The sequence below is a fragment of the Chelonia mydas genome, unplaced genomic scaffold, assembly GCF_015237465.2.
Source record: "Chelonia mydas isolate rCheMyd1 unplaced genomic scaffold, rCheMyd1.pri.v2 scaffold_60_arrow_ctg1, whole genome shotgun sequence".
NCBI lineage: Eukaryota > Metazoa > Chordata > Testudines > Cheloniidae > Chelonia > Chelonia mydas.
In genome coordinates this window covers 120,818-136,660 of record NW_025111271.1, presented here as the reverse complement: position 1 = coordinate 136,660, position 15,843 = coordinate 120,818, and the positions used below count along the sequence as shown (strand labels likewise).

The 15,843-nt window shown below is 48.9% G+C and overlaps 1 protein-coding gene across 3 annotated transcripts in view; it reads left to right on the top strand.

Annotated features, from left to right (window-relative positions):
- The first annotated feature begins 3,667 nt into the window (after nt 1-3,667).
- ZCWPW1 (zinc finger CW-type and PWWP domain containing 1) overlaps nt 3,668-15,843 on the top strand; it is a 28,115-nt gene continuing 15,939 nt past the window's right edge. Inside the window, exons 1-8 of one of the 3 annotated variants that reach the window (XM_043537618.1) lie at nt 3,668-3,747; nt 6,212-6,528; nt 8,167-8,245; nt 9,585-9,651; nt 12,454-12,605; nt 13,263-13,391; nt 13,862-13,978; nt 15,496-15,616. In XM_043537618.1, the coding sequence (XP_043393553.1) occupies nt 6,226-6,528; nt 8,167-8,245; nt 9,585-9,651; nt 12,454-12,605; nt 13,263-13,391; nt 13,862-13,978; nt 15,496-15,616 (968 nt within the window). In that variant the 5' untranslated portion in view covers nt 3,668-3,747; nt 6,212-6,225. Of the gene's footprint in view, nt 3,827-6,211; nt 6,529-8,166; nt 8,246-9,584; nt 9,652-12,453; nt 12,606-13,262; nt 13,392-13,861; nt 13,979-15,495; nt 15,617-15,843 lie in introns of all 3 variants that reach the window. The other 2 variants (XM_043537617.1, XM_043537616.1) reach the window with 2 other exon arrangements.

Below are 15,843 nucleotides of genomic sequence, written 5' to 3'. Positions count from 1 at the left end.
CCCTTCCCACGTGGAACGGCGGCCAATCCGCTCGACGGACGCCCCCTGCGCGAACGTTGCCCCTGCGCGTGAGAAGCACCGCCCCCTTTTCCACTCCTCCCGCCCCGCTGCCGCGGTCGTAGCCAATCAGGGAGCACAACGAAGGCTACGTGAGCCAATCGGAGCGCTCGACTCCCATCCGGCCGAGCTCCCATGGGCCGCGCGGTGAGGTCCTCCGAGCTCAGAGGTGTCCACACAGAGTGCCTGTTGGGGGAAATTTTTTTCCACCCTATTAAAAAGTGTCCAGCCGGGCTTCCGTGACGGGAACCGGGTTAGAAAAACGGCGCCTCCTGGGTGGTGTGTGGAAACGGATTTAAAACCCGACGCCGGTTCAGGCACTGACGTGGACACCTCCACGTCCCGCTCAGTCCGCCGCCGCGGGGGGGGTCTGGGCCGTTTTGCACCCGGCTCCGTCTCGCCTGGCGCGCGGGGGTAAACCCCAGGCGGCGCCCCGTGTGAACGGTGAATTCAGAGCCCGCTCGTTGTTTTTCACCTCCAATAGCAAGCCCCGGCCCAGAGACTGTGGACAACGGTCACGTGGGCGGGGGAGTCGCAAGGCATGCTGGGAGTTGTAGTTTTTTACCTCTTCCCGCTGGGGCGGACTCTGCGCCTGCGCAGAACGAATTTTCCCCGCCAGGGTGTAAATATATGCTCCCCCTCCCCCTTTGTAGGAGGGGGGCACCACCTGGCCTCCCCTAGGAGTGAGCAGGAGGGGAGCCCCCCTCCCTCCCTGACCTTTCACCCCAATTAGAGAACTCTGACCTCTGACCCCTCAGAAGGTGGGGGGTCACCTGCCGGGCCTTTGCCAAGTGAACTACGACCTCTGACCCCTGCCGGGTCACCCCAGGGAGGTCACCTGGCTTGTCACGCCAAGTGAATGAGCCTGACCTCTGACCCTTGACCCCCCTCCTACCTCTGACCTCTGCAATTTCCTCTCCCCATTCCCGACCTTCCACCTCCGGCCTGGGGCGGGATGCGGGATTCCTGGCCCACTTGATCTCTCACCTCTGACCCCTGACCTATGCCCCAGGAGCGGTCCCGCTACCTCTCGCACCCTGACACCAGCCCTCCCAGTGAAGGGGGGACTGGCTGGAAGATGAACACATTATTGGAGGCACTTGCCCCGGGTGGCCACTCACACATCAAGGTCCCACTTGCCCCTGCTGGCGTGACCCTGCTGCCGCCCGCATGACCTCAAGACACCTGTTGCATGGAAGATCATGCCACTTGGGGCAGGACCTCTTAAAAACAGGCACCCCCTTCATCCAATATCAGAGAAAAGCAGATATGGTTTTGTCTGAATACTGGGTAGGCAACAGACCCTAGAAAAGCAGGACTGTCCAGTTTAATACCAGACAAAGGGTCTGTCCGCTTACACCTGCCTGGTCTGAGACTACAGGTCCCGGGATGCACATAGTGAGAGTCATCCCCTGTCCCAAAGATTTTACAGTCTAAACAGATAAGACAGGCAAGGGATGAGACGGAAAACAGAGCGGGCAGAGAGAGGTGGAACTAAGTGACTAGCCTTAGGTTATATACAAATCTGTATCTCTCTAAGTAATAAGAAAAGGAGTACGAAAGCTTATGCTCAAATAAATTGGTTAGTCTCTAAGGTGCCACAAGTACTCCTTTTCTTTTTGCAACTACAGACTAACACGGCTGCTACTCTGAAACCTGTCTCTAAGTAATACAATACTAAGAGCATGGGTAAGGCTGAATATGTGGTTTGCAATTCCTTGATGTAGGGTGACCAGACAGCAAATGTGAAAAATCGGGACAGGGTGTAACAGGAGCGTATATAAGAAAACACCCCAAAATCGGGACGGTCCCTATAAAATCGGGACATCTGGTCACCCTACCTTGATGTAACTGCGGTGTGTATCTCATTGAATTAATCAATAGCTGTACACATTAGAGTTTTGTGTATTGAATATCACATTTAACATCATCTCTAAAACTGATGTAAGATCAAGCTGCGTTACAAAGGTTTTATGGGCCAGATATCAGTGAGGCTATATGTCCACCATGGCTGAATCAGGGTCTGTGTGCTCAGTGTCCCATAAAGTGTGTGTAGAGGGGCGGTTACCCCGCTCCTGAGATAAGAGGAGTGAGACCTGCTGAGGGAAGCTGGCTTAGTAGCTGGCCACAGGTGTGGCCAGCTCAATCAGGGCCCAGCTGGCCCTAATAAGAGAGCTGTTAGGGAGGAGCTGGGTCAGAGTCTTACTCCAGCTTTGAGGTGGGAAGGACCTGGCTGCCTTGGAGCACAGGATACTGGAAGCAGGGCAGGGCTGGGGAAAGGCAAGAGGAACTGGGGAGCTCCAGCCTGGTAACTCCCCAGGCTGAGGCCTTGTTTAAGGCCTAAGGAGGTATTGAGGCTGCAGAGGCAGCTGGTCCAACTGCCTTGCCAGTGATGAGTGGCCATTACAGTCTGCCCCAGGGAGTGGGGGCTAGATGATGACTGCCATAGCCACTGAGGCCCAGAGTGTGGGGGGTACTGCTGTGGGCAGAACCCCAAGGTAAAGGGCACTGGGGTCTGGGACAGAAGAGAAACAGGCCACCAGGGGGTGCTCCAAGTGCGGGAATCAAGCTAATTCCTGGATGACCAGCGGGAGGCGGTGAGTCAGCGTTCTGCTATGGTACACCATGGCTGAATCATAGAAGGTTAGGGTTGGAAGGGACCTCAGGAGGTCATCTAGTCCAACCTCCTGATTGAAGCAAGACCAATCCCCAATTTTTGGCCCAGATCCCTAAATGGCTCCCTCAAGGATTGAACTCACAATCCTGGGTTTAGCAGGCCAATGCTCAAACCACTGAGCTATCCCTCAGGGTCTGTATGCTCAATGTCCCATAAAGCGTGCCTTTCCATGTAATGAAAGGCTTAGTTGGTTTTCAAATAACATATTAGGATCAAGTAAATTTATTTCAGGATAGGAATGGTTAAATTCCCCCCATATTATACTTGTCAGACCATATATGGACCCTCAAACATTCGTCTACACAGGTCTATAATAGACAAATCCATTGGGTCTCACAGATGTAGGGAAAAAGAGAGTCCCTTTTTCAGACCCATAAGGTCTAGGGACCTATACAGATCCACGGGGGTGCATAATATAAATGATAAAGGTATATGCAGGCCTACTGCATCCAGGCTTGAGGTGGTTGACCCATATGCAGGATCCGTACCTCAGCGCACATATAGCCACCAAGGGTCCCTATACAGGGCCAGCCCATACACCAAGACCTATAACCTAAAGATGTTTAAAATCCATACTCTACGGGCATACTCCCTATACTGAGCCATAGGGTCCATAATCTATAGGGTCAGCCCATATACAGACCCACAGGCTCATATATATGATTATAATATAAACCTCCATAAAGTCCATAATCTATACCTCCAGTCCATCTACAGATCCATAGTGTATAACTAATAATAATATAGCCCCCCCTATAGGGTCCATAATCTATAGGGTCAGCGCATACTGAAAACCACGTGGTCACCAGCATGGCTACTTAGTACCCCCCCCACTTAAGGCAATGCGCATGCGCAACCCCAAACCCCGCCTTTGCCAAGACGAGCATGCGCAGTGAGTTCGACAGACGCACGCGTCCTTTCCGCGCCCCCTTCAGATGACCGCGCATGCGCACGGAGCCGGCCTTACGCTAGCTTCGTCGGCGCGGAGACAGAGCAGCGGCCGTGCTGAGGAGGTGGCGCGTGCGCACTGGAGTTTCTTTCCCCCCCTACCCCGGCCGTTAGGCGCGCGTGAGGCTCAAGGGCGCTTTGAGGGTGCGCGCGCGTGGCGGCGGGAGGAGGGAGCGCGCGCGCGCTCGCGCTGAAGGAAAAAAGGCGCCAAAGCTGTCCCCACCTGTTGAGGCTAATAGAGGGACCCTAGCTTGGGTCAAACACGCCCCATTTCGGTACCCATTGCCTCCCCGCGCCTGGTTTACCTCATGAAAAGGCTCAGTCGCCCCTCCCCTTTCACGGCCTGCGTTCCTGGGTCAATATGGCGCCAGGGACCGACGCCAATATGGTGTCGCCGGGGGGCAATAAGCCAAGATAACTGTGTCTGTTTTACCTCTCGAAAGGTGGGCCCGGTCGCTGCTGGCTTGGCGCTGCCTCCTGTGTCAAGATGGTGCCCCCTGCACACAAAACGCGCCGACGTCATCTCACGGGAAGGCCAAAAAACCCTAATAACTGTGTCTCTTTTACCCCATAAAAGTGTCCACAGGGGGCTAGGTTGCCCCCCTGCTTGGTGTTGCTTCCTGTACTAATATGGCGCCCAGATGCTCCTGTGCTTAAAACGTGCCAACGTGTAGACATGGGAGGGCCAAAAAACCTAAATGCCCATGTCTGTTTTACCTCATGAAAGGTGTTGATATACGGCCTGGTCGCCCCCCTGCATGGCATTGCCTGTTGTATCAATATGGTGCCCTAGTCGCTACCATGGCTGCACCAAAAACGTGCCAACCTCGTGCCTATTTGCCTCCCCCATCCTGGCCAGAGAAGCGCCAAGATGGTAACACTGACGGGGCAAAAAAGCAAAAAATCATGTCTATTTTACCTCATAAAAGGTGCCAATGTGGATCTTGGTCACCCATGTTGCCCAAAATACTCAAAACTCCCTAGTCATTGTCTCATGGGAGATGCGTGCTTAGGAGGAGAGAAAATAATGCTAGATAGATATGGCACCCCTATTCTTAATAGGGTGTTCAGTGGAAATGGAGTTGAACATGGGCATGGTTTTCACCCCATTTTGCACAACACAAGAGCCATGGGGTGCCCTGTTGATCCCTCCTTTCCACACATCCGGGGCCAATTCTGCTTTCGCTCACGCTGGTGTACATCTGGAGTCACTCCACTAGAATCAACCAAGGTATACTTGTGTAAAGCAGAGGCCCAGTGTGAGGGGAGAGTTGGGCCTCGCAGGCCGGATTAACGCCCATCCCAAGCATTCTCCAGAGACGCAAGGGTCTTAAGAGCCACCTCTTGTTGCCACCACCTTGCAGGGCATTGGGTAATCCCTTTCCATACATACACTTCAAAGCCTCACCCGGTGTAAATCAGCTGCTTACACCAGCTGAGGATCTGGCCTACAGGGTTCGGCAAATGTTCCATAAGAGGCATGTAAACATTTCATCCTCACGACATTCCTGTGTGCTATAGGTTGTTAAACATTTAGCTAGCTCACTATCAATCAGGGCAAACTTTGTTCTCACTTGGGCGCCCATTTCAGCAGTCCATGCCTCCCCACCCAAGTGTATAAACACGTCTTTAATTCCCATTAACTCCCCCGGGGTTTAAGCGCGTTTTAAGTGTCTTGCTGAATTAGGGCCTTAGATTATGAGCTCTTTGGAACAGACGCCATCTTTTGTTACGTGTGTACAGCTAACACAGTGAAAAGAACGCACAGTAATGTACTCCGGTTTAAATCCAGAGTAATTCCAGTAAATTGACTACACCTCTTTGTATTTACACTGACATAAGTGTAATAACAGTAGCAATAAATACATTTGTAGGGAGAGGTCTTTGGACCAGGAGGACTCTGGATCCTAGCAACCAAAGGAGCTTTTGAACCTGATTCTCATTTATACAAAGTTCCTAGAAGTATAAAGAGACCTTACAATAGACTTGAGATTCAGGTCCATTGGCTTTAATTAACATATGATAGTTAATTCACTTGGCCACTTTGTGCCACCGGCAAACTGGGAAACACTTAAGTGATGGAAAAGAAAAGAAGGCATTTCTCACACAAAACCTGCTTCAATTTAGAAATCAATTCAGTTAATAGATTCATAGATATGATAGAAAAGATCATTTTGACCATCTAGTCTGACCTCCTATATGACATTGGCACAGGACGGGGAGCCTCACCCATTAATTTCTGCACAATGCCCATAGCTTCTGTCTGAGCTAGAGAGTGTCTTCTAGAAATAGATCCAGTTTTCGTATAAAGACCGCAAGTAATAGAGGAGGTAGTTAAATGGGTGTATGCTTGTCTGGATGCAACCTAAATCTATATGGCCCTTTTAAATCAATTTAAGATTCTACACTGAAGGGATGGACAAACGGGTGTAACTTTTATGTGTCCACAAGATCACAGCTTCAGTGTCAGAGATATTTGTGATTAGTGGTGGGGTGCTGCATTGTGTTTCTTTCTTGCTTTAATTTCAGCACTTGGGAAGACGATGAAGAAAACGTTTGCCCCTCCGTTGGCAAAACCCCATGTCCTTTCTTTGCGGGAAGGACCTGAGCATCATGGGAGAAAGAAGGACACTAGGGCAAAAGAGGCGATGACCTACCTGCTGAGCCAAGGGACAAGCGACTCGACTGAAACACAACTGAAAGCGGGCCATCCGGACACTGATGTGAAGAGGTGGAAGAAATCTAGGGTAGCAAAGGAAGAGGATATGGGCCACGTGAAAGGTCCAGAAACAGCCCAAGATGTAGAAAAGAGAGCCAAAAGGAACTCAAGCAGAGCATCAGCTAAGGTGATTTCATGTCAGAATCTAATAACATGAATAAAACTTTCCTTTCATTAGTTCCTATATAGTTGTATCTCTAAAAACTGGCTCAGCCCTGCCTATTCCAATAGCCAACTCTTCTCCCCAGATTGGGGGAATGCGGAGGGCCAGGCGACACAATCAGACCTGGAGTATGTAAGGAAGAGTCCTGGAGAGAGAAGGGTTTGCAGGTGGATGTTGGCAGATGCCTGCAGATACTGGCATAAGAAGGCTCCTGCAGGCCCCTGAGTTGGGGAAGCCAGATGAGACACTGGCGGGGAAGGAGGCCTGCAGAGAAGGCCAGGACAGGAAGGAGCAGGAAGACACTCAGTGTGAGACTGGCGAGGAAGAGACTTTTGAGTTTGTTTTATGTGAATAAACCTGACCCAAGAAGTGGGGTTGTTACTGGACGTGAGCCCTTGTATTTTTATGTCTGGTTTTGTAAGCACGTCCTTTTAAAGTGAGGTGTAACTTGGGGGTACGCAAGACAAATCAGGCTCCTGAAAGGGGTACAGTTGCCTGGAAAGGTTGAGAGCCACTGATCTAGTGGTCCCTTTTGGAGGCTTAAACTCTATAACTCTGACGTTGCCATTTTCAGTTCGACGAGACTCTTACTGGCTCGAAAAATGTTGCCAGAGTGTGATGAAAACCCAGACCCTCTCGGGTGTCTGTTGTGGGGCTAGGATGGGCATTTCGGGATTTGATCCCCTGTGCCCATTTGACGTTCCTGTTTGTTCCTGAGTCGCTGGCAGGTTGTTGTATACATGATACTCTCACTTCGATCCATCTTGTAGATTCTGCAGCCGAAAGAGACCTTCTGCGTAACGCAGGTCATAGACTTTCACCCACTTCTCCTGTATTGGGCTCAATTGCTTGTGCTGGACTAAAACATCTTCCAGAAAGGCTCCAGTCTCGACTGGAAGGCTTCCAGAAATGGAGACTCCACCCCTGCACGTGGGAGTTTGTTTACCTGCACTGTTTAAAAACTATTGTAACTCATTTCTCATTTGAATGTGTCGGACTTTAAATTCCAGCTGCTAGTTTTGGTCCTGCTTTTCTCCGGTAGATTAAAGAGCCCTTTAGTATGTGGAATTTTCTCCCTGCTAAAGTACTGATACACCGTGGTCAAGTAATCTCTTGGTCTTCATTTTGATAACCTTAACATACTGAGCTTTTTACGGCTGTGTGGGAACCTAGGCTCACAGTCGGAGTCCACCCTAAGACACACAACCTGCCTTGTGAGGGGTATTCTGTGGATTAAAGCATGCAAAGTGTTTTCAGTAGGAAAAGTGCTACATTGTCGCATTAAATATTAATAATGTTATTTCCCAGGATTTGGCTTGTCTCTTTGACAATGCTATTAATAATAACGTCCCGGCTCGAGACTGAAAGTAAATATTAACAAAGGATGGTGTTATGTAGCCCTAAAAGCTATCTCAGAAGCCCCCAAATCATGGAAACTTCTCAGAGGGCAGAGGCGTCCAGGAGCTTAATCCCTAACAGAAGCCCTGTGGAGCAGCTCTAAATTTGCTAAATTAAAAGAACACTTATTGGATCTCTGTTAGGGTTAAGTCCAGCTGTTAACGGGTGATGCCATTTGTCACTCACTCTGCCCTCTCTTTGTAGGAGATGTGTCACCTCACCGACTTGCAGTTTGAGGAAATTGTCCAGTGTGTGCTGCAGAAGTCCTTGCAAGAGTGTGTGGGTAAGTCGACAGGGCCTGTTGAGCAACCCCAAGAGAAGCTCGTCTCGTGAAACCTAAAATGAGAACAGCTAAATTGGTGCCCTGTGAAGTATTTATTTGGATGAGCCAGACATTCTGTAGATACGAATTGTTTCCTGTCTTTTTTAACGGGCTAAAATATGTCCTCAACATGCCTGAAAGCTAGGATTTTAGCTTCTTCAGCAGTTTAAAAACATAATGAGTCCTGATCGTGAGCTGGAGTAAATTGACATCGCGTCTTTGATGGAGTTATACCAGCTGAGGATCTGGCCCGGGGCCCAGTTAAGACAATCTTGTTCCCTTGGCATGTCAAAACAAAGGCCACCATGCCCGAATCACCATGCCATGGCTTTTGTCTTGGGCTCTCCGAGTGCTGGGGGCATCTTGGCCTGCCAAAGCACATAAAGTTTCACGCAAATTAAGTGGACCCTCCCCTCACTTTATGTTGACTCTGAGAAATCATTTCCATCAGAAACAAGGCATCGTGAAATTGAGGTAATATAAAGATAATTGTCCCCATCCCACAGCATTGTAAGTTTCCTGCTTAAATATTTTGTGTGTGTGTTTTCGATTTTAGGTCCACTTTATGTCTTGTGCCTTTGGAGGTGTAAAGAAGTAAACACCCCTGTATTGCAGGCTAACTCTGAGCGACGCCAGTCCTGATCTGTGCTAGCAAAAATCGCTGGTTATCAGCAGTGCATAACTTTCTTAGTTTAGACTTGGCCCGACTTTCTGCAGCAGAATCGTTTGGTAGGAATTCACAGCTTGTGTTAGGCGCAAGGTCAGACTGGATCATCATAATGCTCCCTTCTGACCTTAAAGCAAATAAATCCTCTTAAAGACTCAAGCACGTGCTTAACCTGGGGCCTGTGAAAACTCAACGGCAGCGTGGCCTAGTGCATAGAGCACTGTCCCACAACTAGGAGATGTGGCCTGCTGCGTGACCATGGGCAAATCGCTTCCCTGCGCTGTGCCTCAGTTTTGCCACCTTTAAAATGGGAATAATGGTACCTCCTTTGTAAAGCACCTTGAGCTCTCTTCTGATGAGTGCTGTAGAAAAGCTAGATATTATTGATTTGTATTATTATTTAACGGGGCTACGCGGGGAGTCATTTTGCAGGGTTGCAGCCTGTTGAGCTGAAATGACAGCGTGCAGAAAACCTGTTGGAATCCAGAAATGCATTTCCCTCCGTAGTCCAGTTATTACCTGGATCAGCATCCAACCTTTCAATGTGTGACGCCTCATGAAATTATAACCATCTAGGCACAAGCTGCCAGATAAAATGTGTGAGGTTTACAGAGCTCTAATCTCAATTTGCAGAAGAGTCCAAGAGGACATTTCACCAGGCAGAAGCTACCGAGGTGGCAGAACAACAAGGTTTAAAGAAGTGAGTTTATATCAGTCCCATTATTCTGCAGTATATTGTCTTATGCCTGGCTGTAGCAGGACGGTTACCCCGCTTCTGAGATAAGAGGAGTGAGAACAGCTGAGGGAAGCTGACTGAGTAGCTGACCACAGGTGTGGCCAGCTCGATCAGGGCCCAACTGGCCCTAATAAGAAGGCAGAGTCTCACTCCACTAAGTCCTTCCCATTCCCAGCTGATGAGAAGCTATTACAGTCTGCAGCTTGCCCCAGGGAAAGGGGGCTAGATGACGACTGGCAGTAGCCACTGGGGCAAGGTGGGCTTAGGGGGTTGGGGGTTCCCCTGGGAGGGGAGATCTGGAGCGTGGGGGTACTGCTGGGGCAGAACCCCGAGGTAAAGGGCACCGAGGTCTGGGAGGGACACAGGGGCCTGAGGCAGGCGAGACACTGGCCAGCAGAAGGCGCTCCGGGGCTGAAAGAGCTAATTCCCAAGGCAACCAGCAGGAGGCGCTGTGCCAGTGAGTCTATGACCTTTTACACTTGTGTTAAGATTGTAGGGCCAGTTACCCTGAGAAATACATCCTTCAGCCAAAGGGCGAGTTCCCCGCCTTGTGTAAACCGGTGTAACTCCATTTACTCAGATCGCCACCACTGGAGGACCTGGCCCAAATTCCATAAGTCCCGTGGGTAAAGCCTATCTACGAGGTGTGTGAACCGAGGTTACAGAATATGCTCTTCTCCTCCTTCTAGCTAGTTTTTTCCAAATAGTGCTCGCTGGGCAAACACAGGGGAGGCATCCCTTATCTGTAGCCATAGAAACAGAGGGAAAAGAACCCATGAGAAAGAGTGACAGAGTCAGGCCAGTGTGAACAGTCAGAGGAGCAGGGAAGAGACGGCCAGGGAGGGGTGGTGGGCCCTGTTATCGAAAAGAGAGTCTGGAAAAATCAGAGCAGCCAGGAACTTTAACAATTGAGGTTAAAGCTGAAGGAATCCAAAAGCGAAAAGTGGCATTTCTGCCCTGCGGCGGTTCTCCCCTGTTCTGTCCAGGGTCTTATCCCAGTTCCATGACCCTCGTATAAAGATAAGGAAAACCGTTCTCCTTTGTAAAGCGTGGTGAGAGCTACTGACGAAAAACAGCACTGCTGTTGTGGTTATATTAGTAAGTGACATGACTAACGCTGGTCTCAAGTGCTTTGTTCTCTCATCCTCTCCAAGGGCAGGATCGCACGTGTGCTGGAGGGTCTTGGTTTGGTAGGGTTGTGCAATACCTCCACCTGCTGCTCTGTGCTTCTTTCCAAGAAGGGAGGGAGTGCTCCTGGGGTTGGGATGGTCCTGACTTCCTGTGGCTGGCTCTGAGAAGACTGGTCGTCCACAGTTCCCGTCCCGCATACCCTGGGCCCAGGCCGTGAAGCAGAAAAGGGCTGCGCCCTTGAACTGGACTCAGTCAGCTCATGAAATCTGGATATTTCGACGCTCAAGTTCCTCCCCAGTTGGGGACAAGTGTCAACATTTTGAGCCGATGTTCTGAAAAATTATGATTCAGATCTATGTTGAAACGGGGATGTGAAATGTAGACATGTCGGGTTGACGCCAGCTGCCACAGGGTTTCTTGGGAGTTGTACAAACCTTGGGGACAGAGACTGTCTCCCACGGTGTGTACATGCTATGCCTGGCGCACAGGGACCTTTGGGTCCTGCCACCTTAGATGTAATCAATGGTAATAATCCATATTTCCATTTGTTCTCGTGGATCAGAGCAGTGGTGGGGCTGGGAGGCAGGAATCCTGGGTTCTATTGCCTAGCTGTTTAGGGAAAGCAGGGGGGAGTTGGGATCAGGATCCCTGGGTTTTATTCAGAGTTCTGGTAGGGGAGTGTGATGTAGAAGTTGGAGCAGAGGAAATGGGATTCAGGACTCCTGGGTCCTATCCCTGGCTGTGGGAGAGGAGTGGGGTCCAGTGGGTTAGAGCAGCGGGAGGGGGAAGGTTTAGCAGTGAGAACAGAGAACTGGATGTCAGATTTCCTAGATTCCCTTCCTGGCTCTGCCTCTTTCTTCCCTTCTCTGTGACTGTTTCACAGGGAATGCTGTGAGACTTCAATTAAAATGTCCCGAGCGCCTTGCGATCACCAGAGGAACCCAAATGTATATCACTTCCATTCTCAAAAAGAAAAGGAGTACTTGTGGCACCTTAGAGACTAACCAATTTATTTGAGCATGAGCTTTCGTGAGCTACAGCTCACTTCATCGGATGCCATTCTCACGGAGCATGAAGCTGTTACCATTCCCATGTGTTGCGTATAAACAAGCCAGCCTTCTCATGTTTGTTTAGCTTATCGACTCAGACCTTTTGCCCTTTTTAACTTCATTTTTGCAGGGGAAGCTGGAAGGGGAATACACCTGCTTTAGAAGAGTAAGATACGGTCTGGCCTCTAGATGGTGCATGTTCTCTGTAAAAATATTATCCATCCAAAAGTAACTGCTTGAGAATGCTGAAAAAAACGAAAAGCAAGATATTCAAAGGGGTGCAGAGACCCGATCCCCCACTTGCCCCCTGGGCAAAACGGATGTGAAATGAGAACCGTTGTCTTTTCACATCTGTTTTTCAGCAATGTAACTGATGACACAAGGTGCTAATGTGATCTATCTATATCTCCATACTCTCTCTCTCATATTGGTGTAGGCAGGTGTACTGTCACCTTTATGATAGGTTAACCTCCTGTTAACGGTGGGTCGAGGTGTCGTCTTTTTGTTGTGTGTCTGTACAGCACCAGCAGGTAATCCAAACAATAAATAACAGCCATGAATTGATCCTCGCCAATATTTGTTTTAGGGAGACTTTGGAGACCTCCCTACCTGCAGGGAATTTGGTTCAGCACAGCGATGAGCCCAAAGGAACAGTCTCTGCCATGGACCTAAAAGAGTCTCTGCCCAAAGCAAAGAAACGCAATAAACTTTCTTTAAACAAGATGAGAAAGGAAATGCGTAAGTCTTTTGTGTGTGCAAATACAGACATACATTTGTAATTATAGTGGGCCACTGCATCAAAGTCTCTCTCCTATGAAGACGGATGGGGATTGGTGCCTCTTTGGCCTTAGCGGTTAGCCAGTGTTTGGGGCCTTGCCGGGTGAGGATGAGAAACTGATGATCCAAGTCAGGTGTTTCTTTGGTGCAATCCTGCTTGTTTACAAAGAATGTCTTGTTTCCTTGAACACAGTAGAAACCAATAACAGCAGACAGTTTCTTTAAGCCGGGGCTGAAGTAGGATTTTAAGTGCCACGCTGGCCTTTGTCCTAGCCCTCTGCACTGCGGTGTGTTTCCCGGATGGAAGCAGAGATGTGGAGGAGTTTTTAAGCCTGAGAGAAGTGTGCTACCTCACCAGCAGGCCCGTGACTTTGACCTGCCATGTGGGAAGACTTGTGCCTTAGCTCTTCGAGCCCGACGGGGATGCAGGAATAAGAGGGAAGAAAGTAGCTGCTGGAAGGTGGCACCCCCCCCCCGCCCCCGCTGGGATCGGTGACTGAAACCAGAGCCCCATCAAGACAAACAATAACTCCACCACCTGTTGTGTTACAACAGTCTCTGCCCCCACCACCCCTGTCTGTGTTTTTGAGTCTGGTGTTTTCTCTTTGTCGCTAGCAGATGAGAGCACGGAAGCAAACAAAGAAAGGCGTAAGCGTCAACGGAAAGGAGAGCCGAAGAAAATAGTTCAAGGCTACACCCTGATCGCTGACCAAGAGGAAACAGAGGAAGGAGGAGAAAGCACTTTCAGTGAGCTCAGTCAGTCCTGTGTTTCTGAAAGTCTAACACCAGGGGAGGGGGAAGGAAAACCTGGGTGTAAATTGAATAAATGTGGAGACTTCCAGATTTGGCACTGGGGCTAGCCCCACACCTTCCAAAACCGTGGGGAGGCCTTGTTTACACTCAAGAAAATTAATCTGGATTCATTAAAGGTGTGAATCTGGATTATGTAGGAATGTTCCCATTCAGCATAAAAATGGCCTTCATAGTTCAATAACCCCGAATTTAGAAATCAGTAGATCTCAAGGCACATCACGCTCTTTGATGTGTTTATCCTCACAGCAGCTCTGTGGGGTAGGTTATCCCTATGGTACAGGTGGGAAACTGAGGCACGGCGAGCTTGCCTTGTCTTTGACTTGTGATTTCGGAGCCTCCGGTTTGTGCCGGGTGCTCATAGTAGGCCCCTGCAGCTGCTGTGTGTTTGTGTTGCTGTGCTGTAGATCAGTGCGTGGCGTGGGTCCAGTGTTCTTATCCCAGCTGTGAGAAATGGCGCCGTCTTAGCAGTGATATAGATCCCTCTGTTCTTCCCGAAGACTGGACGTGCAGCCAAAACACAGGTAAACAGGAGAGCGGCCTTTTTTTGACCTCTAGGTCACCAGCTCAAATCTAGCCCAAGCTGCTAGTGACTATTTGATTGGTTGTCGGGCGGGAACAAGTTTAAATTCTAAAGCTTCAGTCTAAATTCTAAAGCACATGTGTCCTTGTCACAAAAATCGTCCACAATAGGGCCTAGAGAGCAGCTTTTCCAGGCCATTCACCTCCCATTTAGTCACACAAACAAGTTTCAGAGTAACAGCCGTGTTAGTCTGTATTCGCAAAAAGAAAAGGAGGACTTGTGGCACCTTAGAGACTAACCAATTTATTTGAGCATGAGCTTTCGTGAGCTACAGCTCACTTCATCGGATGCATGCTGTGGAAATCGCACAAGACATTTTATACACAGACACCATGAAACAATGCCTCCTCCCACCCCACTCTCCTGCTGGTAATAGCTTATCTAAAGTGATCATCAAGTTGGGCCATTTCCAGCACAAATCCAGGTTTTCTCACCCTCCGCCCTCCCACAAACAAACTCACTCTCTTGCTGGTAATAGCCCATCCAAAGTGACCACTGTCTTCACAATGCATATGATAATCAAGGTGGGCCATTTCCTGCAGAAATCCACACAAACAAGGGATGTTTAGGGCTGGATTTTCCCCAAAAGCTCTCCTTCCCGCTGGCCTGAGAGCTTTGGAAACCTGAAATGGGTTTCACTCTCTTTTGAAAATTCAGTCCTGCTTGCAAGTGCTGAGAAGTCTTGAAATTTTTCCTGGTTGGCGCTGAGGCTGTAGATCCAACCTGATTGCAATTCTAAGGCAAAAATCACCTTTCCGTTGTTCCTACTCCGACAGGCCAGGAGGATTTCTCCTCCAGGTGTCCTGACATTCAGAATTAGCAAATCATTCATTGGCTTCAGTGAAGCCAGCAATGCTGATTTACACTACCTGAGGATAAACAGATTCATAGACTTTTTAGGGGCCATTCTGAACACCTAGTCTGACTTCCTGTGTAGCACAAAGTGGAGAATTTCACCTTGTGCATAACTTCTGTTTGAGCTATAACAGGTTTTTGAGAAAGACATCCAGTCTTCATTTAAAGGCTCCGAGTGATGGAAAATCCACCTGTGTACTAGATTAAAAAAGCTGTCTAGTATTAGAAACCTTTTCCCCATGCAAGTACTTATAGACTCTGATGAAGTCACGTCTTAACCTGCTCCTTGAACTAAACAGATTGAGTTTCTTTAGTCTCTCATTGCGAGGCAGGTTTCATTTCGACAAGGTTGAACGCTTCGTTTCAGCGTTATCAGTTTGACGTTTGTATTATATTATATTATATTAGATGAATCAAAACAATAAAGTTGAAACAAAACAATATGGTAAGGTTGAAATGAAATATTTCATTTCATGAAAAATTCTGATATTTCTACTTTGGGCCCTGACTCGAAATTAAACAAAACGTCACAATTCTCAGAATTTCCCATGGGAGGCTATTTCCCGCTCAGCTGTGATGGTTGGTGTGGTTTGTTTGTTGCAGACCTGCAGTACAACAGCTGCGATGTACCCGAGGAGACGTGGTCGGGATCTGAAAACGAGGTCGTGTATGCTACCTATGTGCCTGGGTCAATCATATGGGCCAAACAGTTTGGCTACCCATGGTAGGTGTCAATAACACTGGTAAAATGTTAAGCCACTTAACTATAAACAGAGGTAGAAACTTTTGAAAATAGACTGCACAGTGTGCTTGTAAAACATACAGTGTGGCCCACTTGGGACAGAGTGCTGGATTGGGATTGCAGAAACCTGGGATCTGTTCCTGGCTGCCGAGTGACACTGGCAAAATTACGTCACTGCCCCGGGCCTCAGTTTCTCCTCTCAAACGCTC